At 45.0% G+C, this 22,037-nt stretch overlaps 1 protein-coding gene across 2 annotated transcripts in view; it reads right to left on the reverse strand.

Moving 5' to 3' along the window:
• Positions 1-22,037, reverse strand: part of SIAE (sialic acid acetylesterase) — a 37,503-nt gene that overhangs the window by 4,961 nt on the left and 10,505 nt on the right. Inside the window, exons 3-7 of one of the 2 annotated variants that reach the window (XM_002708317.5) lie at positions 18,154-18,332; positions 13,053-13,191; positions 9,993-10,170; positions 7,284-7,393; positions 6,298-6,431 (exon numbers count right to left, since the gene is read on the reverse strand). In XM_002708317.5, the coding sequence (XP_002708363.2) occupies positions 6,298-6,431; positions 7,284-7,393; positions 9,993-10,170; positions 13,053-13,191; positions 18,154-18,332 (740 nt within the window). Of the gene's footprint in view, positions 1-6,297; positions 6,432-7,283; positions 7,394-9,992; positions 10,171-13,052; positions 13,192-18,066; positions 18,333-22,037 lie in introns of both variants that reach the window. The other variant, XM_051818768.2, reaches the window with a different exon arrangement.

The raw sequence follows: 22,037 nt of genomic DNA on the forward strand, positions 1-22,037 counted from the left end.
CTAGCAGTTCGGTACTCATATGTACCACTAGAGCTGCCTGTCTAATCCACTCAGGCCATGCCCCAAGTGGAGGGAGCAGAGGCTCCTGCTGATGCACAGAGGTCTAAAAAAGCGCACTGGAGCCAACAGCACCAAGTGCCCAGATCCCCAGACACCTGAGTTGTAATCAAAAAGGTTATTTTGTGTGGGGTACTGTGGTGGTTTGTTACATAGTTGTGGCTAACTGGTGCAACTACTTTACAGCTTTGTTTGGGGGACAGACCTGCACATAAGAAATAAAAAATAAAAACAAGAAATTGTAAGCAGAATAAAACAGTATGGATTAAACATAAGATTGTACAGCAAGTGCTATATATTTAGAACAAAGATTATTACAGGAAAACATGACCTCTGAATCTGTAAAACACACACATACACACACATACACACACACACACACAGGATTGCTCTTACTTCACCTGGCAGACCTCTATAAGGTGTGAAGGTAGGAAGGAGGATGGCTGTCTTGAGAGAGAGAGCAATCCAGACAAACGGGGGGATTTTTTTCTGGGAAACACATGGTTGGAAAGACAGCAGACTAAGTGTCTGGACACAGAATTTCTACTTGATTCTGTGAGCAACAGGGAACCACTGTAGGGATGACAGCTGTACAGCCTTACAAATACACTAAAATACCACTGAACTGAACACCTCAAAATGATAAATTTCAGGTTACATGAATCTCAACCCAATAATAAGAAAGCCCATGAAATTACTGATGTGACACAATGGACCTGTACAAAAGATTAACCCAGTGATCACACAAATGGCTCTGGCCCCAAAAAAGGGGGCAGGGACTAAAGTAGACAGAGACTACCATGATAACTGGACACACAAAAACACAAGCCTAAACTAGAGGTTAGAAATAAGTAAGAGAAACGGGATGGTCAGAAATAAGACAAACTGACCGACGCACTCGGAATCTGTAGAATCTGAGTCATCCACTTGGAACTGGGGGTATTGCAGCAAGTAGTAGTAGAGTATTTGGGAAACGATGCTGCCTCTGTAGGACCAACAGCTCATGTACCATCTATCGGTTCAGTCTTCTAACAGATGTTTACCCACTCGGTGTCAGGCACTAAACACTGGCCCAGGAGCCGGAGCAGGGAACGAAATACAGAAATCCCTTCCCATGCTTACATTCTAGTGGGGACAGAAGACCAATAAACAAGGTAAAAAAGTAAATTACTTTCCTGTGGGAAAGTCAGCAGATTAGAGAAAAATAGATCAAGGAAGGAAGTGGGAAGGCCCATGAAAAGCAGCTATGAAAATCTATGATGTGTGAGGCAAAATTCTAAGATGAGCCACAATGCCTCACGCCCTCATCAAATACCCTCCCCTTTTGGGGGAGCAGGTTGTAACTTGCTTACAACCAATAGGCTATGGCAAAGGTAATGAAAAATCACTCCTGTTATTATCTTCTGCCAGGTGGCAAAGATGAAGGCACTTTGCTGATCTAAGTAAGGTCCCTGCTTGGTTGCCTTCAAGATCCCCAAAAGGAAAAGGACTGTGGTGAGCCTGACCTGGTCAGGTGAGCCCCTGGGGTGAGGGTCTGAAGGTCAGACACTCACCTGCTGGTCTTCAAAAAGGAAGCTGCCATGAGTTCTACGGCCTCAAGAAAATGGATTCTGCCAACAGTGACATGAGCTGTGAGAACTCAGCCTCAAATGAGACCCCAGCTCTGTGCCACGGCAGAGGACCCTACTGAACCCTGCATGCCCAGGCTCCTCACCCATACAAACTGGGGTTACTAGTGTGTGAGGCGTCATTCTAAGCTGCTACATACACAATAATGGATGTTAAGCATTACTATAAAGTCAAGTCAACAGCTTTCCAGGCAGAAGGAACAGAAAATGGTAATATTCCCTGAGATGGGAATATTCCTGTTGTGCTTACAAAAAAGAAAGGCAGGCAGTCAGTGTGGCTGAAGCAGAGAGAGAGAAAGAATTAGGAGGTGGGGTCACACATGGCCTTACTGACCTCAGCCACATGGGGGCGCCCCACTGGAGCTTCAGTCTGAGCACCACTTGGACGCGGTGAGAACATCCTAAAGAGATAATAATTCAAGGGAGGGATGGCAGTGGCTTAGAATCATGTAGGAACAGTCAAGTAGTGATAAGTGGTCAGACACCGTAGCGGACTAGACTGATTTCCTCTAGATTCAAAGTTAATTCATTCCTACTCCTGGAAAGGACAGAGGCTTCCAGAAAAAATAGTTGTTTTGTTTTTTTTAATATTTATTTATTTATTTGAAAGGCAGGGTTACAGGAAGAGAAAGAGAGAGAGAAAGAGAGAGAGAGAGATCTTCCATCCACTGGTTTACTCCCTAAATGACCACAATAGCCAGAGCTGGGCTGGTCCGAAGCTAGGAGCCAGAAGCTTCTTCCATGTCTCCCATGTGGGTGCAGTGTGGGCCATCCTCCGTTGCTTTCCCAGATGCATTAGCAAGAAGCTGGAATGGAAGTCGAGCAGCCAGGACCCAAAATGGCACCCAAATGGGATGCCAGCATTACAGGTGGAGGCTTTACCCACTGTACCACACAGTGCCAGCTCCCCAGAAAAATTCTTTAGTATTGCTGTGATGCATGAAGTCCCACTATTTCTTCCTTACTTTTTTGATGTTTACGTCACCCTGTTCTTTGATTTATAAAGCATCTTATTCTTAGCTCTAGTTCCAGCCACTGAGTCACCAACCTATAACCCTCTTTTATAAATCATGATTAGCAGTAAGTCAGATCACAAATTGGGCAGGTCTGGGCCATCAACCACGCTGGCTTTTGACTCCATTTCTAAAAGTTCAGCCCCACCAGAGGAGCTGCATCACAGATGGTTTTACTACTCACATAGCCTAAGAAACACCTGACATCATCCCTACAAAAGTGGCCAAATAAAGCTTAAATGGAGGACACTTTCTACTTCTCCACTTAACTCTAGAAAGACTAGAAACCCATCTGGAAACCATGGAGCAGGTCGCAATGATAGCAGAGAGCAGCCTTGGCTATGATATGGAACGAAGAGGACATTTCCAGCTCTCTCACTGGAATCATCCTATGCAAACCAGCTTTACCATATGAAATAATACAAGGTGCTGAACCTACCCAGTGGAATCTCATGAAAACTAGCAACTAGAACAAAAAAGAGCCAGTGAGTCACCCTACGCCTTCTACACAACACCCAGGAGACCGGAAGGAGAAGCGTGTTCACCAGCAGGGTCACAATATGGAACACAGACACAAAGCTGCCAGAAGGAATCTATGGTTAAGTACCAGGCTGAAGCTCAGCAGAGAGAAATTCAATTAACAGCCTCACAGGCCAAGGGGAGTTGTTTTCAAAATGGCAGTTTGCTGAGAATTCCTGCAGCAATTTATTTGACTACACTACCACAAACTGGACACATGGGGGCACCAGCACATTCCATACCCAAATGAAATTCCTTCCACTTTCTTAATCTGAGATAACATCAAGAAGCACAGTGATGGCAGAGCATCAGAGACAGTGGCTTTACCCTCTATGCCACAGCGCCGGCCCCCAAATCCAACACTTCTATGAAGCCAATTCATCTTTCCTCTCCAGATTTCCTGATTTCTCTCACAGTGAAAAATACTAACATTATCTGGCATGTGCAAGACTTTACGTGGGGCTAACTCATCTAATACTTAAACTAAGAAGGAAATAAGTATCTCGTGGTCAAAATGACACAGGTCAAGAAGTGTCAGAGCCAGGCAGTCTCGTTCCAGATTCATGCCCTGAACTACTATGTCATCACATTGGATAGTTTCCTTTCAAGGAAAATTTATACTTCCAGGCTTCCATAAGTAACCAGCATATTTTCATTAAATATCACAAAGCTAAGGCCCACAGCTTATAAACTTGTACAAGGCCCAGGTCTTGCTGATAGACTGTAATTCCTAACACCTCATACAATGGATAGCAAACAAGGAGCACTCTCTCTCTCTCTCTCTCTAACTGTACCGTCCAAGTAATCTTTAAAAAAAAAAAAAAAAAAAAAAAAGACCACCACTCTGAGTTTGAATTAGCTGAAGTCACATTCAAATCACCATGTACACAGGGTAAGGGAGAAGAGAGAAGTGTGGTTTCTACCAAAAGTAATACACAACTGTTGACAAGAGCTGCTATTTTGAAAATAATGAGAATAATTTTGTTTCAAAGTCAAAACAAAAATAAGAATGAAGAAAGTGATCATAAAGTAATTTTAAATGGGAAGAAGGGTCTATAAAAATCTATATTCAAAAAAGGGGTATGGAGACGTCAGAAAGGTGGAGGAGACAGGAAGGTGATGAGCAGGAGATATCTGGGGTTGTGTGGGGTCGATGTCTGGAACTGTGCCTGTTCCATTCACATAATGACTGTCTCATAGTTATGTTGCAAGTTTTTATTATATCTTATTTAATTGCCTCTGGTCCAGAAAAGCTAGACCCCCACCAAAAAGTCTGGTGCCCACGGATCTTAGATGAACACGTGAAGCAAGGCAATTAGGAGCTCGGCCAAATATGTTTATTCTTTTTTAGGCAAGGCTGAAAAGAGAATCTTTCTTTCTAATGAAAGGCTCCTTCTCTGATATCTTTTTTTCCTTTGTGCATATGCTTAAGCCATTATTTAATGACTATTGACCAACTCCGTACCAGGGATATAACTGTGATAGAGAAAATCATCTGGCCATGTGCACCACCTACATGAAAGCAAAATGGGGAAGTGGAAGGTACGAGAAGATCATTATCTGGGGGAACACTTGGGAGGGTAGCAAGAAGTCCCTTAACTAAGATCCAGACTGCAGGATGATTGGAAATGGGGAAAGTATGGGAGTCGGCCATCCCTGCAAGGAGAGCAAGAGAGGATGGAACATTCTAGCAGGTGAAAGAAATACTGCAAGTGAGGGAGGTGTGGGGAGGGGGACGTTCTCACAGACAGTTGCCAAGATATAAATAAATTCTGCAGAGAAACTTGGGGACATGTTCAAAGCCTTATAAAGGTATGCCTTTCACCACAGCAATTTCATTCCTGGGAATTTATGGAAATAATTAGGCATCCACACAGTGATTTAGCTTCAAGGAAAATAAACACGCCACTACTACTTGTAAAACCAAAACATTTAAAATAACCTAAGTATTCATGTGTTGAGAACTAAATAAATTACAATACAACCATATTTCAGAATATTCTGCAATTATTACAAATCATGTTAAAGGTCAGTATTTATAGACATGACAAATGTTCACATAAGATATTTTTTAAAAAGAAAGATAGGGTACAGTATTATTGTATGGGTCTTATTTCTTTTTTCTTTTTTCTTTTTTTTTTTTTTTTTTTTTTGACAGAGTTAGTGAGAGAGAGACAGAGAGAAAGGTCTTCCTTCTGTTGGTTCACTCCCCAAATGGCCACCACAGCCAGTTCTGTGCCGATCCAAAGCCAGGAGCCAGGTGCTTTTTCCTGGTCTCCCATGCAGGTGCAGGGGCCCAAACACTTGGGCCATCCTCCACTGCCCTCCTAGGCCACAGCAGAGAGCTGGACTGGAAGAGGGGCAGCCAGGACTAGAACCCGGAGCCCATATGGGATGCAGGCGCCACAGGCAGAGGATTAACCAAATGAGCCACGGCGCCAGCCTGTATGGGTCTTATTTCAAACACACATAAGCAGAAAAAGGCTGCTTACTTCTGGACTATAGAATTATCCATGTTTTAGCTTTTTTCTTTTTGATATTTTTTCCAAAAAACTACAACTTTTTTAATAAGAAGTATTTGGGCCAGCGTTGTGTCATTAGCAGGTAAAGCTGCTGACAGACACCAGCGTCCCAGATGGGCACCAGTTTGAGTCCCGGCTGCTCCATTTCCAATCCAGCTCTCTGCTATGGCCTGGGAAAAGCAGCAGAAGATGACCCAAGTGTTTGGGCCCCTCCACCCACATGGGAGACCTGGATGAAGCTCCTGGCTCCTGGTTTTGGTCTGGTCCAGCCCTGGCTGTACAGCCATCTGTGAACCAGCAGATGGAAGATGTCGATATCTCTACCTCTCTCTCTCCTACCCCTCCTCCCTCCCTTTCTCTCTGTAACTCTTTCAAATAAAAAGTAAATCTTAAGGGAGAGGAAGAAGTATTAGTTACTTCTTAACCATTTCTTGAAGATTCATTTGTGCCATCACTGAGCTAGGAATGAAACCTCGTATTCAGTTCATGACCAGCACACAATGAGGACAAAAAAAACATAGATTGCCACAAGTAAACTCTCCTCCTCTCAACACATACCTGAACAAATCCAAATGGGAAGAAACGCTCTGTCTGGCCCTGAGAGCCACGATGGAAGGTTTGGCGCCAGTCTTCAATGAGTGCAGGGAACGTGCAATTGTACAGGTTCCTGTTATAATCCATATTGGACTCCCCTAAAAATAGTCAACACTGTGAGAGGGGTTATGACAGACTGAGAAAGGGGGCCACAGGTTACCTCCTTCCCTCTATCCATGCCCTGAGGTGTGCCTTCCCACGGTCCCTCTCCACTGGCCAATGGGATGTCAGTGAACATGGTATAAGCAAGTGCTTCTGCTGTGGGCTTCACTATCTCTCTGGATGCCCTGGGAGCCTGAGAGTACAATGTAGATGACAAACGAGTTCTAACTAGCTTGCTGAAGGAGGAGAGGCCACCGGAGAATCCTGGTGCCCTAGTACATAGGCCTAGCTCATCCAGGGCATCCACCTGCCAGGTGCCCAGACACTTAAGTAGTCCCAAAAGAAACTTGGCTGAGGAGCCAGCATTGTGGTGTAGTGGGTTGAGCTGCTTCCTGTGACACTAGTATCCCATATGGGTTCAAGTTTCATCTGCTCTGCTTCTGATCAAACTCCCTGCTAATGCACCTGGGAAAACAGTGGAAGATGGCCCAAGTGCTTGGGCCCTTGCACCCATGTGGGAAACTGGGAAGAAGCTCCTGGCTCCTGGCTTCAGCCTGGTCCAGCCCCAGCCTTTGCTGTCATTTGGAAAGTGAACCAGCAGCAGATGGAAGACCTCTCTCTCTCTCTCTCTCTCTCTCTCTCTTTCTCTCTCTAACTCTGCCTTTCAAATAAATAAATCTCAAGAGCTTGAGAGAAAAGAAATCTAGCTGAAGCAGCCCAGAGAGAAAAACCTTGCTAACCAAAGAGTGAGATAAAATTATGGTGGCTTCAAGCCACTAAGTTCTAGAGTGGTTTGTTATGCAATACAGTAACAAACACAATGGAAAAATAACAAACTGAACACTCACCCTGGTACCACAGCACTCCTTTCAGAGTCATATTACATAATGGATGGACCATGGCATTCCAGACAACAGAGTGCTCCCTGGGGCCAGTAACAGACTCTTCCGGAATGTACCTAAAGTCAGTAGGAAGCCAAAGTGTCACCGGAGAGCTAATGATTCATCAAGTGATGGCTCCTAAGCTGGGTATCTGTCCCCTCCCTCTTGGGGTAAACATCTGACAAAAGCAACACAGAACTAAAATGACCTGCTCTGTTGTACCTAAACACATGTGAACAGCCTCTAAATTTCACTTCCAGGTTCTTCCTACGATAACCATATGAGCTCGTGGGAGTGCAGGATGGATCCTCCCAGGTCCCAGAGAAGGTAATCAAAGCCGGAGGGGAGGAGTGCTTTATTCTGAGTCTCTCCCACAGGCAATAAATTCATCTGATTCATAGTCAGTGAGTGGCCACTTAGACTGTTTTATTAAATTTTTTGCTTTATAAGCAATGCCATGATTACCTTTGTTATAGCTAAATCATGGAACACCTGCTTAATTCGTTTCCTAAAATAAATTCCTAGAAAAGAAACTGCTGAGTCAAAAGGCATAAAATCTTTGAATATGTCCCCAAATTTATCTGCAGAATACTTGGGTGCTGGGACCAGCGCTGTGGCGCAGTAAGCTAAGGCCTCTGCCTGTGGCACCTGCACCCTATGTGAGCACCAGTTCATGTCCCGGCTGCTCCTCTTCTGATCCAGCTCTCTGCCTGTGGCCTGGGAAAGCAGTGGAAGATGGCCTAAGTGTTTGGGCCCCTGCACCCATGTGGGAGATCCAGAAGAAGCTCCTGGCTCCTGGATTTGGATCAATTCAGCTCCGGCCATTGCAGCCATTTGGGGAGTGAGCCAGTGGATGGAAGACCTCTCTCTCTCTCCCTCTCTCTCTCTCTCTCTCTCTCTCTCTCTCCTCCCCTCCCTCCATTTCTCTCTCTCTCTCTCTCTCTCTCTTTCTCTCTCTCTAACTCTACCCCTCAAGTAAACAAAATCTTTTTTCAAAAAATAAAATGTTTAAAAAAGAAAAGAATACTTGGGTGAATTTATCCTCCTAGCAGTTGTAAATAAGAATACCTACACCCTCACATCCTTGATGTATGCCTTCTTAAATCAAGAAATCTGGGAGATCTGGCTTCTGACCCCTCTCCCGGTTCCTGCTGGGCCTGACACTCTCACCCGCTCTACCATTCTTCCTGCTCCAAAGCTGAACACCTCCTCTGCCCACCGAGAAGCTTTGTTCAAGCCCTACAGAGAGCTCAAGGCCATCCTCCCCAAGGCCTTCTCAAGTGAACAAGACAAGGTCCATGAAAGCAGTCTCCCATTGCTCATCTCCACACTAATACTTAGTGTCAGGGTGGGTATTAACTTGTCCTTCCTTCCCTGGTGCACTCCTCCTGATCCAGCTCTTGCTAAGTGGACTTTCACATCAGTATACCAGTAGATTTCTTTGGGTGCACGCTTCCATATTTGTTCTTCCTAGTAGATTGTCTGTTCTCTGCAGTAGAGCACAGTGCTTAGGAATAGGCACGGAAGCCTGACTTTGCCACTTAGTAATCATGTCCATGAGCAAGTTGCAAACCTCTGAGACTTGGTGTCTTGATCCATGGTGTGCTGATGGTATTGACACACCAAGGGGTTGTTGGGAGTATCAGATGGGTTAATATATATAAATTGCTGAGAACAGTCTCTGTCATTCAGAAAGCTTTTAATAAGTATTAACTATTTATATTATTAAAGAAAAGGATCATAATTCCTTTTTACTATACACTCAGGTGATTATGGTAGTGACAAAGAAAACAATATCCTGTCTGTATATCAATAAACTACATTATGTTCAACACATATTTGGATATTCAACATATACAAGGGTACTTCAAAAAGTTCATGGAGTATGCTTGTCATCTATTTTTTTTTTTAAGATTTTATTTATTTATTTGAAAGGCAGAGTTACAGAGAGGCAGAGGCAGAGGCAGAGAGAGAGAGAGAGAGAGAGAGAGGTCTTCCAACCACTGGCTCACTCTCCAGCTGGCCACAATGGCTGGAGCTATGGCGATCTGAAGCCAGGAGCCAGGAGCTTCTTCCAGGTCTCCCACGTGGGTGCAGAGGTCCAAGTACTTAGGCCATCTTCCACTGCTTTCCCAGGCCAGAGCAGAGAGCTTGATCAGAAGAGGGGCAGCCGGGACTAGAACCAGCACACATATGGGATGCCAGCACCACAGGTGGCGGCTTTACCCACTATGTCACAGTGCCGGCCCCATCTTTTTTTTTTTTTTTTTAAGATTTATTTATTTGAAAGAGCTACAAAGAGAGAGCAAGAGCAGAGAGACAGAGAGAGCGAGATCTTCTATCCACTGGTTCACGCTCCAGAAGGCTGCAACAGCCAGGGCTGAGCCAGGCCAAAGCCAGGAGCATCACCCAGGTCTCCCACATGTGCAGGGGCCCAAACATTTGGCCACCTTCTGCTGCCTTCCCAGGCCATTAGCAGGGAGCTAGATTGAAAGTGCGGCAGCTGGGAGAGAACCCAGCACCCTGTATAGCTTTACCCACCATGCCAGCCCCACCCATTATTTTTTAATTCCATTTTCCATGAACTTTTTGAAGTACCCTCATCCCCAACTCCCAGAGGAGACCATGGTCCTCGCCCTGGCAGGCTTTCTCCCAGCCTGGAGAACGCGCTCTTACCCGTGATCAGGGATGTTGCAGGCTTTCAGCACCCTTTCAGATGACCAGGCTTCAATGGCTGTCCCACCCCAGACGGAGGAGACGAGCCCCACAGGATACCGCAGAGTGTCATACAGGTAGCGCCCGTACAGCCAGCATAGAGCTGACATGTAGGTGAAGTTTCCGTGGCCTAAGTTGCCTGTTCACAGAAAGAGTTCAGGAAGAACAGTCAGGGAAAAGGGAAACAGATACAAACTGTAACTACTAGATGGGTATGGGTAAAAGGACGGGTGTGCTCATCCCTTCTGTTCCTTTCTAAGACTTTTCACAGGTAGGATAAGAGAGGAAACAAGAAAAAACAGCATCAAGACCAAGCACCTCTTTCAAACCTTCCCTAACAAGAGTCTCCCAACGAGGAAACTATAGTCATGGGGACAGTCTCCTTCTATCTGGCTTCACTATTTTCTCAGGTGCCGAAGATGCTTGTTCTGGTAGTGAGAAAATGCTGCTCTCACCCGGGGACAGAGGCAAATGGTAATCTGAGTGAAAAATAACACTCGTGTACATACTCAGGGAGCCAAAGCTCTCACCAGGCAAGCGGGTTTCCCACACTTCTCCGCCCTCTGCACGTGCCTCAGAACCTGGGAATATTAATACCCTTCCTCAATAGAGAAGAGGCAGAAAGGCACCGGGTCTCTGGGCTGTCCTCTTCCCCATCTCTCCTCTTCCCTACCACTCATTCCTGAGGTTTAACTCTCGTCAGTGTCTCACTCTTCCCAGCAACCACTGCAGGCCCCAGGAGCAACCTCCACCGAAGAACAAAGCTGAGGAGGAGGAACAGGCATGCACACACAGTGGATGGCAGCAACTCGACCCACTTATTAAAGATGTGCTGTGTAGAAGTCGCCAGTGTGGCACCATGAAAGATTCAATCTCAGTATAATTCTGGCAGCGCAAAAGCTGATAATACAGTAGTGAGAATTTCAATCAAAGTCAAAGGAACTAAAATTGATTGAGCACCTACTATGGGTCAGGAACTAGTAGATGGTATGGATACAGCAATGAAAGAGACGTGGAGAAACACGGAAGCTCTCTTCATAGGCCCTATAGTTTACAGAATAAGACAAGTATTTAGTTGAATAAAATATATGATAAAATAAAAAAGTGGCAAAATATTTTAAGTGCCTTAATAGGTAAAAGCATACATTAAGGGGTTTTAACACCAATGGAAGAATTTAAAATAAGAGGCAGATCATAAAAATCCTAATAAAGACTGAGCTCCTGTTCTAGCTCCCACAATCTTCTACGCGTAGCTCTAGCACCACACTTCCCAATAATAATCTGCTTAGTGTTTCCCTTGCTTCACTCCACTGTTGGCTACCTGAGGGCAGGGACATCATCTTACTTGCTTCTGCATTCTGTATCTAGGACATAGTGGAGAATCAGCAAGGGTGTGCTGGCTGGTGTTGGCTGGCTGTGAGCAGCTGGTGTAAAGGAGGATTCCTTGATAGGAGGTAGAGTGGAAAGGTCGAGAGGAAGGCAAAGAAGGGAGGGCAAGTTTTGAAGGACAGACAATAGTTTAATAAGCAGAGCTGGCATTCTAGGGATAAAAAAAAAAAATAGGAGAAGAGACACAAAGGACAGGAAACATTCTGAAAGTGTTTGGAACAGAGATTACAAAAGGAGAATGGTGGAAGACTGCGAAGGAGGCTGGAGCCACATATGGGAGCAGAGAAAAAGGAACGACACTTCAAAGTGCAACACGTGAGGTAGGCAGATTAGCAAGCCCCCAAAGATGCCTGCCCCCTTCCCCCAGCACCGAGAAGACGTTGCCTTGCATGGCTAAAAGGACCCTGTAGATGTAAGGGCAAGGACCTTTGGAGGAAAACGGCATCCTGGGTCATCTATGCGGGTCCAATCTGAGGATACAAATCCTCCAAACACTGGAGAACCTTCCAGCTTCAGTGAGAAAGAAACATGATGACAGGAGAGGTGGGAGCGACTTGACACCTGCCCCCACGCGCGTCCCAGATCTCTGCAGCTGTTACTCACCTCTTCCAGGTTATTACTGAAATGTCACCCCGCTCAGCTGGGATGTCCCTGACCACTCTAACTTGCAACCACTACCTCCTCCCAGCCCAACGCGCCCTACTGTATCCCTTCTTGTAACACTTGGGTAACAGCAGCACATAGTAGGAACTCAAATACTTGCTGAACAAATGAACACTGGAAAATGTAGAAGCAACTACGTTCACCAATATAAAGCATGTACAGATGAAGCAAAGGGCCCAGAAAGAACACAGGGACCATACTTGAAGGAAGGGACTGAAGACAAGAAAGAGGAAGAACACGAGGATGAGGAAGAACCACACGAGACAGGAGGGACCTGTGGCTTTCCAAAGGGGCAGTCTTCAGTGCTGAATGCTGCAGAGGTCTCCAGAGTTTATAATGAGAACAGCAGCAGCAACCTGGAAGTGAACAGCGGTTGAGGTGGATGCAGAAGCCAGATTACAGAGGATTCCGTAGAGACACATGGCAGGACAGCAGAAAGAATGAAAACAAAAGATGCCCTCCAAAGGTTTAACAAAGCAAAGGAGAAATCCGAAGCCTCATGAGAAGGCCGCTGGTTATATTTAGCTTGGTCTGAGAGCACAGTGTAGTTGACTTAGTCACTGCTGTATCTATCCTTGGGGGCTAGCACAGATTCCAACACCGAACAACCATAAAATAAAGACCCATGCTGAGTGGATTGGGGGGGAGAACAGAGGCTAAGGGACAGAAGGGGGGGGTGAGGCACTGGAAGGAAGTGCTGGCACAGCTCACACTGAAGGCCCTCAATACTGTCACTGAAGTTGGAGGAAGGGTCACTTCCTCATAGCAAAAGGGAATTCTGATCAGTGGAGCCCTGGGAGAAAACATGAAACAGTCACCATCGGGAACGCAATGAAGAGCCGATGAGAAATGAGTGACAGGGTTGGTGAATAGCAATAAGTAGACAACAACAAACGTCAAGCTTACAGATTCTACTTAGGAAGCTAACCCATTACAAAGGAGCTGGCACATATTAACGAAATCATGTACCTGGGGTGGGCTTAGACCATGGCAAGTCAATTTCAGTAAGGTCCTCCAGTTCCTCCTCGGCTTCAACAAGAGAGACAGACATGATGCGGACAGACTGATAGGGAGCAATGTTGTACATCTCCTTCGTAGCATTAAATATCTGGAAGAGAAATTCAAATGTCACTTAACCTAGTGGATGGTGAACTAGCCCGTGGCCTCTTAGTAAACACTAACAATCTGTGGTGTGCCTTCTGTGTCTTCAATATACTGAGATCAAATGAATAGCCAAAACCAGTAATGAGCTGGACTCAATCACCTTAACCTACTTTGACAGAGACCATGCTGAGTCATGTTCCCAAGGAGAGCAGAAAGATAATGAAACTTGTGATCTTAAGCGGGTCTGTATTAGACAAGAGGGGCTGAGGAGTGGTTTAGGCTAAAGAACACTGCCTATTAATCAGACCACTGTGATGTCATGAAACTCGAAGCTGTCAACTCTAAAAAGAATCTGATCGCCCAAAGCCATGGCAATTAATTTCTTTCAAAATGGTGCTTAAGGAAGCAGGTCCGAGCCAGCGCCGTGGCTCAATAGGCTAATCCTCCACCTTGCGGCGCCGGCACACGGGTTCTAGTCCCGGTCGGGGCACAAGATTCTGTCCCGGTTGCCCCTCTTCCAGTTCAGCTCTCTGCTGTGGCCAGGGAGTACAGTGGAGGATGGCCCAAGTGCTTGGGCCCTGCACCCTATGGGAGACCAGGAGAAGCACCTGGCTCCTGCCATCGGATCAGCGCAGTGCACCGGCCGCAGCGGCCATTGGAGGGTGAACCAACAGCAAAAGGAAGACCTTGCTCTCTGTCTCTCTCTCTCTCACTGTCCACTCTGCCTGTCAAAAAAAAAAAAAAAAAAAAAAAAGGAAGCAGGTCAGGGAAATTCACACCAAGCAGGAGAAGTGTAGTCAACAAGCCACACCTGAGACAGAATTGCAGCACTACTAAAAGATCGTTCAGTCTTGGGCTTACATTCTCATGCTGGTGCTGGGACATCACCAGAGAACAGCATGGGTTGCATGGCAGTGTAAAAGTTGGTGGTCAGGTTAACAGTTCAGCACAGTCCTAAGGACTTCAGCAAAGAAAAGTGTCCCTCCAAACACAGATCCCATTTTCCCAAGTCACCTTCTGAAGGCTCATCAGCTGCCAAGAGCACGACAGGAGCGGCTTAGGGTTTTTCTGGACAGGAATGTATGTGCTACACGGAGGAGTATCTGTTCATCCTATTAAGTCCCATTTTCCGTGAACTTACTGCACACAAGTGCTATTTCCTTCAGTCCTGATTTTTTTAAGTTATGTTTTTCCTCTATTTTGAAACGAATAGATCAGAATTTTCTTGCTTTGCATTTTGGTTTGTGTGTATGTTTTTTTCTTGACTCCTCTGTCCATCCCCCCCTCTCCCTCAGCCTAGTCCAGCTTCTCCCAAAACAAAGGGCTCTCAAGAGCATCAGGAAGCCTAGCTAGTTACCATTCGCCTCGGGGAACAAGCGCTCCAGCTGAGCCGGCTGCTACAGCGAGAGGCACAGGAGGCTGGGACACTTTCCATTGGCCACTAGCCACAGAGTGTGCAGCTGGCTCGCTCTGCTTCCCACCCACCACAGAGAATACAGCTGGCCTTCCAGCCCACAGTGTTAAGAGGAATGAGGGAGCAGCCAGGGTGCCCCACAGAGCACGGCTCTGCAATGTGCTGCCCCTTGAATCGCCTTTCTACTTGCCGCTGGGCCCGCTGCAGCCAAGAAGATAGCCCGATGCAAATGAAATGGCTTTTCTGGTCCCACTGGCAGCCACAGCCTGAAACGCTCCCTGGGTGACAACAGCTCTTGCCTGTCAAGGCTACTGGTCTTCCTGCTTTCCGGACAGAGATTACACATGGTCTCAGGAAAATTCCATAGGAAATCCAGAGTGTTCATTCAGGAGCTTGCCTGGCAAGCTACATGTGAAATAAACACTGAACAGTACAAACAGGCTAATGCGCACACAGTATCTTCTGGCAGGGAAATTATTTTTCAGCAGCAAGTACCTGTAAAAAGTCACCTCCCTTGAAATTCAGTCCTGCGCTTAGCACCAAGCATCGTATGCTGCTTCCATGGAAACGGGATGAAGCTGCTCCCATTCTCTCCACCCACACGAGCTTCCGCACCGACTGGGAGCTCAAGTGCCTCCTGGCACTGAGATGCCAGCTTGGGGAGGCAGTCTGGGGGGACATGCTGCTTGTCATATAGACCCGTTGCTATCGCTGCAGAATCCTGCCAGGCCAGTGGAGTCAGGGGAGCTGGCAGTCCCCCGTACTGTTACCAGCACACGGGACTGGATCCAAAACACTGCCTGAAAAACTTCCATTCTCAGACTCACATTCGTGCCTTGCTTCAAGCCAAAACTTGAATGCCACAGAAGGTGTTCACAAAAACAGGGGAAGGGGGAAAATTCCTGCTGTACCTGGCTGACAATGACTTCTGAAATTGGTTTCCATTCCCTGCATCCCGAGGCCTTTCTGACGGAAGCATTCCCTCAGGGATACTGGCAGCAAATTTAGGAATAAAGAGATTTCAGGAAGATTTTCATTTAAATGACACTTGGTTTCCCTGCTGATGAAAGGGGAAGCCTTACTCCATCTGCTGAGATCAGATTTCATCTCATCAAACACCTCAGCATAATTATTTTCCTACCAAGTATTTAAATGAGGATGTAAATGAATACCAAGGTATTTGAAGTCATTAATGCTGCTGAGGCTGTGAGAGACCACTGCTGCCCCTCTGGGGACCAGACCCGTTCACCATCAAAGCAGCTGCTCACCGGTGTTCATTTTGTAACCTTTATACCACATTCTTGAATTAATGGAGACACGTCAAGAATCTATTTCCTCAGAGAATCCTGGCATGGAGTCTGCATGGGGATACAAGGCATGTGTGAGTGTGCGTCTGTGCATGTGCACGCATGTGCTGAAGGACACCGAGAAACCTGATTTACAGAAAAGAATTGGGATTTTCTGCAAGTTACGTTACCTTCTACCATTGTATATAATATAGGCTCTAAAGCTCAGATGATAACAATAAAGAATTTAGCCATCCTAAGTCTTGTGACTCTTTTATTGTAATGTGATATCAATCCTTTTCTGGATTTTAGTTTCTCTAATGGTAAAGCGGGAAGTGTGGAGATATTGAGAAATGGGTTTCCTGTCCAACAATGGCCATCTTTTACTGAACCTAACTAGAAGTCTCCAAATCTTGAGACCCACCCTGACTTAGGAGGCGACAGATGAACATTTAGACTTTTCTCCATTTATAAACATCTCACTCAGTGTTATAAATAACACCCAATTTTAAAATTCCACTTTACCCTAACAACAAGATGGGCATACAATCTGCCATTTCCTTCTTTGAATGTGAAGAGTGGTAGGTTATAGTGGGACTCTTATCTACCCGGAGAAGTCACAGGGAGGGAGAAAAGGAGGAAGAGACAGGGTGCGTGCATGTGTGCCTGTGTGTGTCTGTGTGTATGCCTGTGTGTGTCTGTGTGTATCTGTGTGTGTGTCTGTGTGTGTCTGTATCTGTGTATCTGTGTATGTGTCTGTGTGGGTCTGTGTGTGTCTGTGGGGTCTCTGTATGTCTGTATCTGTGCCTGTGTATGTCTGTACGTGTGTATCTGTGTATGTGTCTGTGTGTGTGTCAGTGTGTCTGTGTCTGTGTGTATGTCTGTGTGTGTGTCCATGTGTCTGTGTGTGTCTGTGTCTCTGTGCGTGTATGTGTATGTGCGTCTGTGTCTGTGTGTATGTCTGTGTGTGTGTCCACATGTCTGTGTATCTGTGTGTGTATGTGTCTCTGTGCATGTGTGCGTGTGTGTGTGTGTGTGTGTGTGTTGGGAGTCTGTAGAGAAGGGAGCAAAAGGAACAAAGAGGAAGTCACATAGAGCATCCTTTTCATCAAAAAATCAGGTCCTACACACTGCTAACCAACCAGAAAACTTGGCGTTTGGGGACTGTGAGCATCTAAAATGCTGTTGTGCAAACTAAGTGCGTGATTTAAAAAAAAATTATCACTTGGATGTTTCAGCGAAATCTGTTTTCTTCTAGCCCTGTATCTCAGAGCTTGCAGTCCTGACATCACACAGAAGGTGCTCAAGAGTAAATGCTAGGCAGAAAGAATGTGATTTAGCTTGACAGAAAGTGGGATGGGCTCCCCTGGCACAGAATGTTATTGAAAAAAAGTGACTATATAGATACAAACAGATCTGGTCCATGCCTTTCTATGCAAACAGGGAACTATAATTAAAGCATTAAGGAAAGTACTGTTTTCCTTAACGAGTTAACAGCAACTCCACTTCCATACAAAACCACGCTTCTATCAAGAGATAAAACTTCAATTTTGCTTCCTTTCACTTATGCTAAGAGCCTAGTCAAAGTTCAGTTTAACAAACATCTCAGTTCCAAAAGCTTCCATATATATTTAAGTAATGTAGGAAGTAAGAGGTAATAAAATATCAGTTATGAAGACAAAAATACATGAATCTGGATTGTCAATCAGAAAATCAAATGAAGCAGTTCCAGAGTAAGATAATTTTTGCAGCGTTATTTGGTAATATGCTTTTCAGAAGAAAAAAAAGAGAATAATGAATAGAAGCTTAGAAACAAAACAGGAAATCCAAAAGTATATGAAAGGACTCAACTTTACAAATCTTTCAAAAAGAGAAATGAATTGAGATTATAGCCTACTTAGAGATCTTAAAATATCCAATCTAAACAATTCTCAAAAACAGTGAAAACAAAGCAAAAAAAAAATACAAATGAACTTGGGAAGAAACCTAGTTTCGGAGGAGCTAAAGAAAACAATAACTTTCTCAATTTCATAACCTATTAAAGGAAATAAAGTATATGGAAAGTATTAGGACTAGTTAATAACTACGTTTTTAATCAATGACTTATCTCTCAAAGTTGATAGATCAAACTAATACAGGGAAAACGTAGAACAGACCTTGAGACGTGGTAAGTACTCACCAGACAGAAGCAGCCCTCCTTTCCCTTCGCTGCCTCCTCCTCATTATCACCAACATTAATTATCATGGCTGAGATTCTGCAAATTACCTGTGAAACAGTCATCTTCAAGTTACTCTGTCCACTACAAAGCCAGACGTCTCCAAAGAGGACATTATGAATTTTCAGAGTGGAGTTCATCCTCCCCAGAGTTTGCTGAGCCATCACTTCAAAAGGTCCACCGGGCTTCACAGGGTCCAGTACCACCATCCAGGTATTACTAGACTGTGCTGAAACAGTAACAGAGCCCCAAGGAATTAACAATCGACTAATTACACGAAATTAAAGCCCAGTCACACTCATTTGTGGTTATTGCCAGCCTCTATGATAAACTGAATTCAAAGCTACAAAGATTGGCCAAATTTCAGACAAGAGGATGGAAATGACAAGAGTGGCAGCATTTTTATCCTTAATCTGTACCAATCCTTCACTATTTTTATCAGAAGCACTTCCCAAAAAAAAAAAAAAAAGTTACACAGTTATAATCCAAAATGAGAACAGACAAAAATACACACATTAAAATTCAAGGGAGTTTAGAAAAAACAAAAAATAGAAATTCTTGTTGTACTATCCAACTGTCAATATTAACATAATCTAATCTTCTAGATTTACACAGTGCCCCAAACTAACTTGTAATTACACAATCAGATGTAAGTGCAAGTTAGAGGAAATCACTGATAATCTAAAATCTCCCTTTAATTGGTGGTACCACCCTTTCCATCATCTCCTCCCACGTTCCTAGGAAGGACGAATACTGCCAGTGGTCCTGGGTTTTCCTATGGACAAACAGGTGGGTGGAGAAATTGACACATCAAAAAGCAGTGGGAGGCATATAAATCAAATTCTGTGAAGAAGATATTTCAATTCGCCCAACAAATGATTCTTACAGAGTTGGAGTTTTCAGGGAAACGAGAAGCCACCCAACATCCCATTCCAGAAATTCATAGCTTACTCCCTAGAAACCACCCACCTGCCTATCTCTCAACGACCACTGGACCACCTTGCCAACATATTCAGAGACTTTAGGAAAATATCTTCCAAAATGGAAAAACTATGCCTACAAAAACCAAATAACATGAACAAAGTTGAAGACATAAAAGTGGGAAAATAGAAAAAAAAAGAGAAATGAACATTTTAAAATAAAAATCTCTTGACATAGTCCCAAAGAACTGATTTATAATTTGTGCTCATGAGATCAATTTAAATTCACGGAGAAAGAATAATGACAACTGAAAATGGAGTAGTCTGAAGTTTTTATATACTACCCATGGGAAATACTAACTATAAAAATACCATCCAGGGGCCGGTGCTGTGGCATAGTGGATAAAGCCCCCGCCTGAAATGCCAGCATCCCATTTGGGTGCCAGTTTGAGTTCCAGCTGCTCCACTTCTGGTCCAGCTCTCTGCTATGGCCTGGGAAAGCGGTAGAAGATGGCCCAAGTCTTTGGGCCCCTGCACCCACAGGGGAAACCTGGAGGAAGCTCCTGGCTCCTGACTTTAGATCGGCACAGCTCTGGCAATTGTGGTCAATTGGGGAGTGAACCAGCGGATGGAAGACCTCTCTCTCTTTCTCTCTCTGCCTCTCCTACTCTCTCTGTGTAACTCTGACTTTCAAATAAATAAATAAATCTTTAAAAAATAAAATAAATAAATAAATAGACCATCCAGTGCCTACTATGCTCAAGACACTGTGCAAAGTTCTCTCTAATCAGCAAGAGCTAACAGAAGCATGAGAAGTCCAGATGCATGACAGGAGATTAGTAAAAGCTTAAGCCATAAAGATTGCTTAGAGGCCTGGGGGAAATGTCCTAAAACACCAAGCCAATAGTAAAACAGGGCATGTTTGCTCCTCTGAAAAGCATAATCAACCGGGCTTGTTACTCCCATCCCTAAGACGTCAATCAAACCCTGTACCAAATGTTCACTTTGGTTTTTCTATCACCAATAGCAAGACATGAACATATTAAATGTATAATTCACCTAAACCAGAAAAATCACTGTTTTGGAAACAGTGGGCAGCTAGTACAGATTGTGTCGCACAGGTGTGATGTGCTCCGTATGGCTCACGCTTCTGAACAGGCAGACATCCCAATCTGTCCCCACAGAGGCTTGCCAAGGTCTTTCCAGGCTTCCTGCACTGACATCTCTTCCTGGAGCTCTGTCCTTCTGCCGCCAACATCACCTTTCACGATGACGGAGACAGCCCCCAGAAAACCCAGGACAGCACTGTTTCCTAACCTTCTACTGCACCACTTACTCCAAGTCACCGCTTAGCTAGGTATCCCCACTTATCCTCAACCCAGGCAGCATGACTGATAAAGAAAACGACCTTCCCCAGAGCTTCTGAAAAGTTTTGCTGCCCAGCAATAAAAAGACAATAAGAGGGGCAGAGGCAAGAGATGGTAACACCAACGGAAGACAGCCAGAGGATGAGCTCCTATCCAGCCAGGAATGAACAGTCGGAGGGGAACTGAGCATCAGTACCTGAGCCGCATTCCCAACATCTGTCCTCCCAGAGAAGCCTCCTTTCAACCTTCTCAAAGATCTTGGAGAACCCTCTTCTGAGCTAGCCCTCAAATCTTTTAGTTCCTAGTTTTGTTCCTCTCCCACTGAATTCAAGAAAACAAACTCCGACACAATAGTGAGTGTTAGGAGTAGTTAACTCACAGTGCAGGCAGGAGAGACCAGATGCACTACAGAGGTTACTAACAGTCAAGCTAACTTAGTGACACCAGCATAAGACAAAGGGGATGACTCCCATGGAAGTACTGTGTCAGCCAAGGAGGACAGCAGGTGCATACACTCTGAAACCAAAAGCAAAAATGCAAAAGCTGAGGCTGGCACTGTGGCATGGCAGATAGGGCTGCCGCCTACAGTGCTGGCATCTCATGTGGACAGCGGTTTGAGTCCCGGCTGTTCCACTTCTGATCCAACTTTCTGCTGTGGCCTGGGAAAGCAGTGGAACACAGCCCAAGTCCTTGGGCCCCTGCACCCACGTGAGAGACTCGGAAGAAGCTGCTGGCTCCTGGCTTCAGATCAGCCCAGCTTGGGTCGTTGCAGCCATTTAGGGAGTGAACCAGTGGATAGAAGACCTCTCTCACTTTCTCTCTGCCTTTGCCTCTCTGTAACTCTACCTTTCAAGTAAATAAATAAATCTTAAATAAATAAATAAATGCAAAAGCTGCCACAATTGACAAGAATTGATCAGTCCTTAGTTTGTCAATTCAGGACCGATTGGTTGAAGTCCAGTTAAGAGTTTTAGAAACTGGGGCCAGTGCTGTGGTGTAGCGGGTAAAGCCGCCGCCTGCAGTGCTGGCATCCCATATGGGTACCAGTTCGAGACACAGCTGCTCCACTTCCAATCCAGCTCTCTGCTATGGCCTGGGAAAACAGTAGAAGATGTCCCAAGTTCTTGGGCCCCTGCATCCACATGGGAAGACCCAGAGGAAGCTCCTTGCTCCTGGCTTCGGATCGGCGCAGCTCCAGCCATTGCGGCCAATTGGGGAGTGAATCAGTGATGGAAGACCTCTCTCTCTCTCTCTGCCTCTCCTTCTCTCTTTGTGTAACTCTTTCAAATAAATAAATAAATCTTAGAAAAAAAAAAAAGTTTTAGGTTTTAGAAACTGTTGACCCATCAAGTCCACTAGGTTAAGTCCATGTGAAAACTGTATCTACCAACCAGAAAGACTTCACCATCACTAGACCATCACTGGATGCAAATTCCCCATCCAGCTGGTTCTCCACTGATCCTGATGGGCTTTCTTAGCAACCGTTACTTGGGCTCCTCCATCTGGCCAATCACTTGCTATTATATAACTTCTTTTACCAATCAAGGCCCAGGTTTCTGTAAATTCTCATTTTAACCCCACTTTATTTTTTAATTTATTTATTTATTTATTTGAAAGTCAGAGTTACACAGAGAGAGAAGGAGAAGC

This window comes from Oryctolagus cuniculus, chromosome 1 (genome assembly GCF_964237555.1).
Source record: "Oryctolagus cuniculus chromosome 1, mOryCun1.1, whole genome shotgun sequence".
NCBI lineage: Eukaryota > Metazoa > Chordata > Mammalia > Lagomorpha > Leporidae > Oryctolagus > Oryctolagus cuniculus.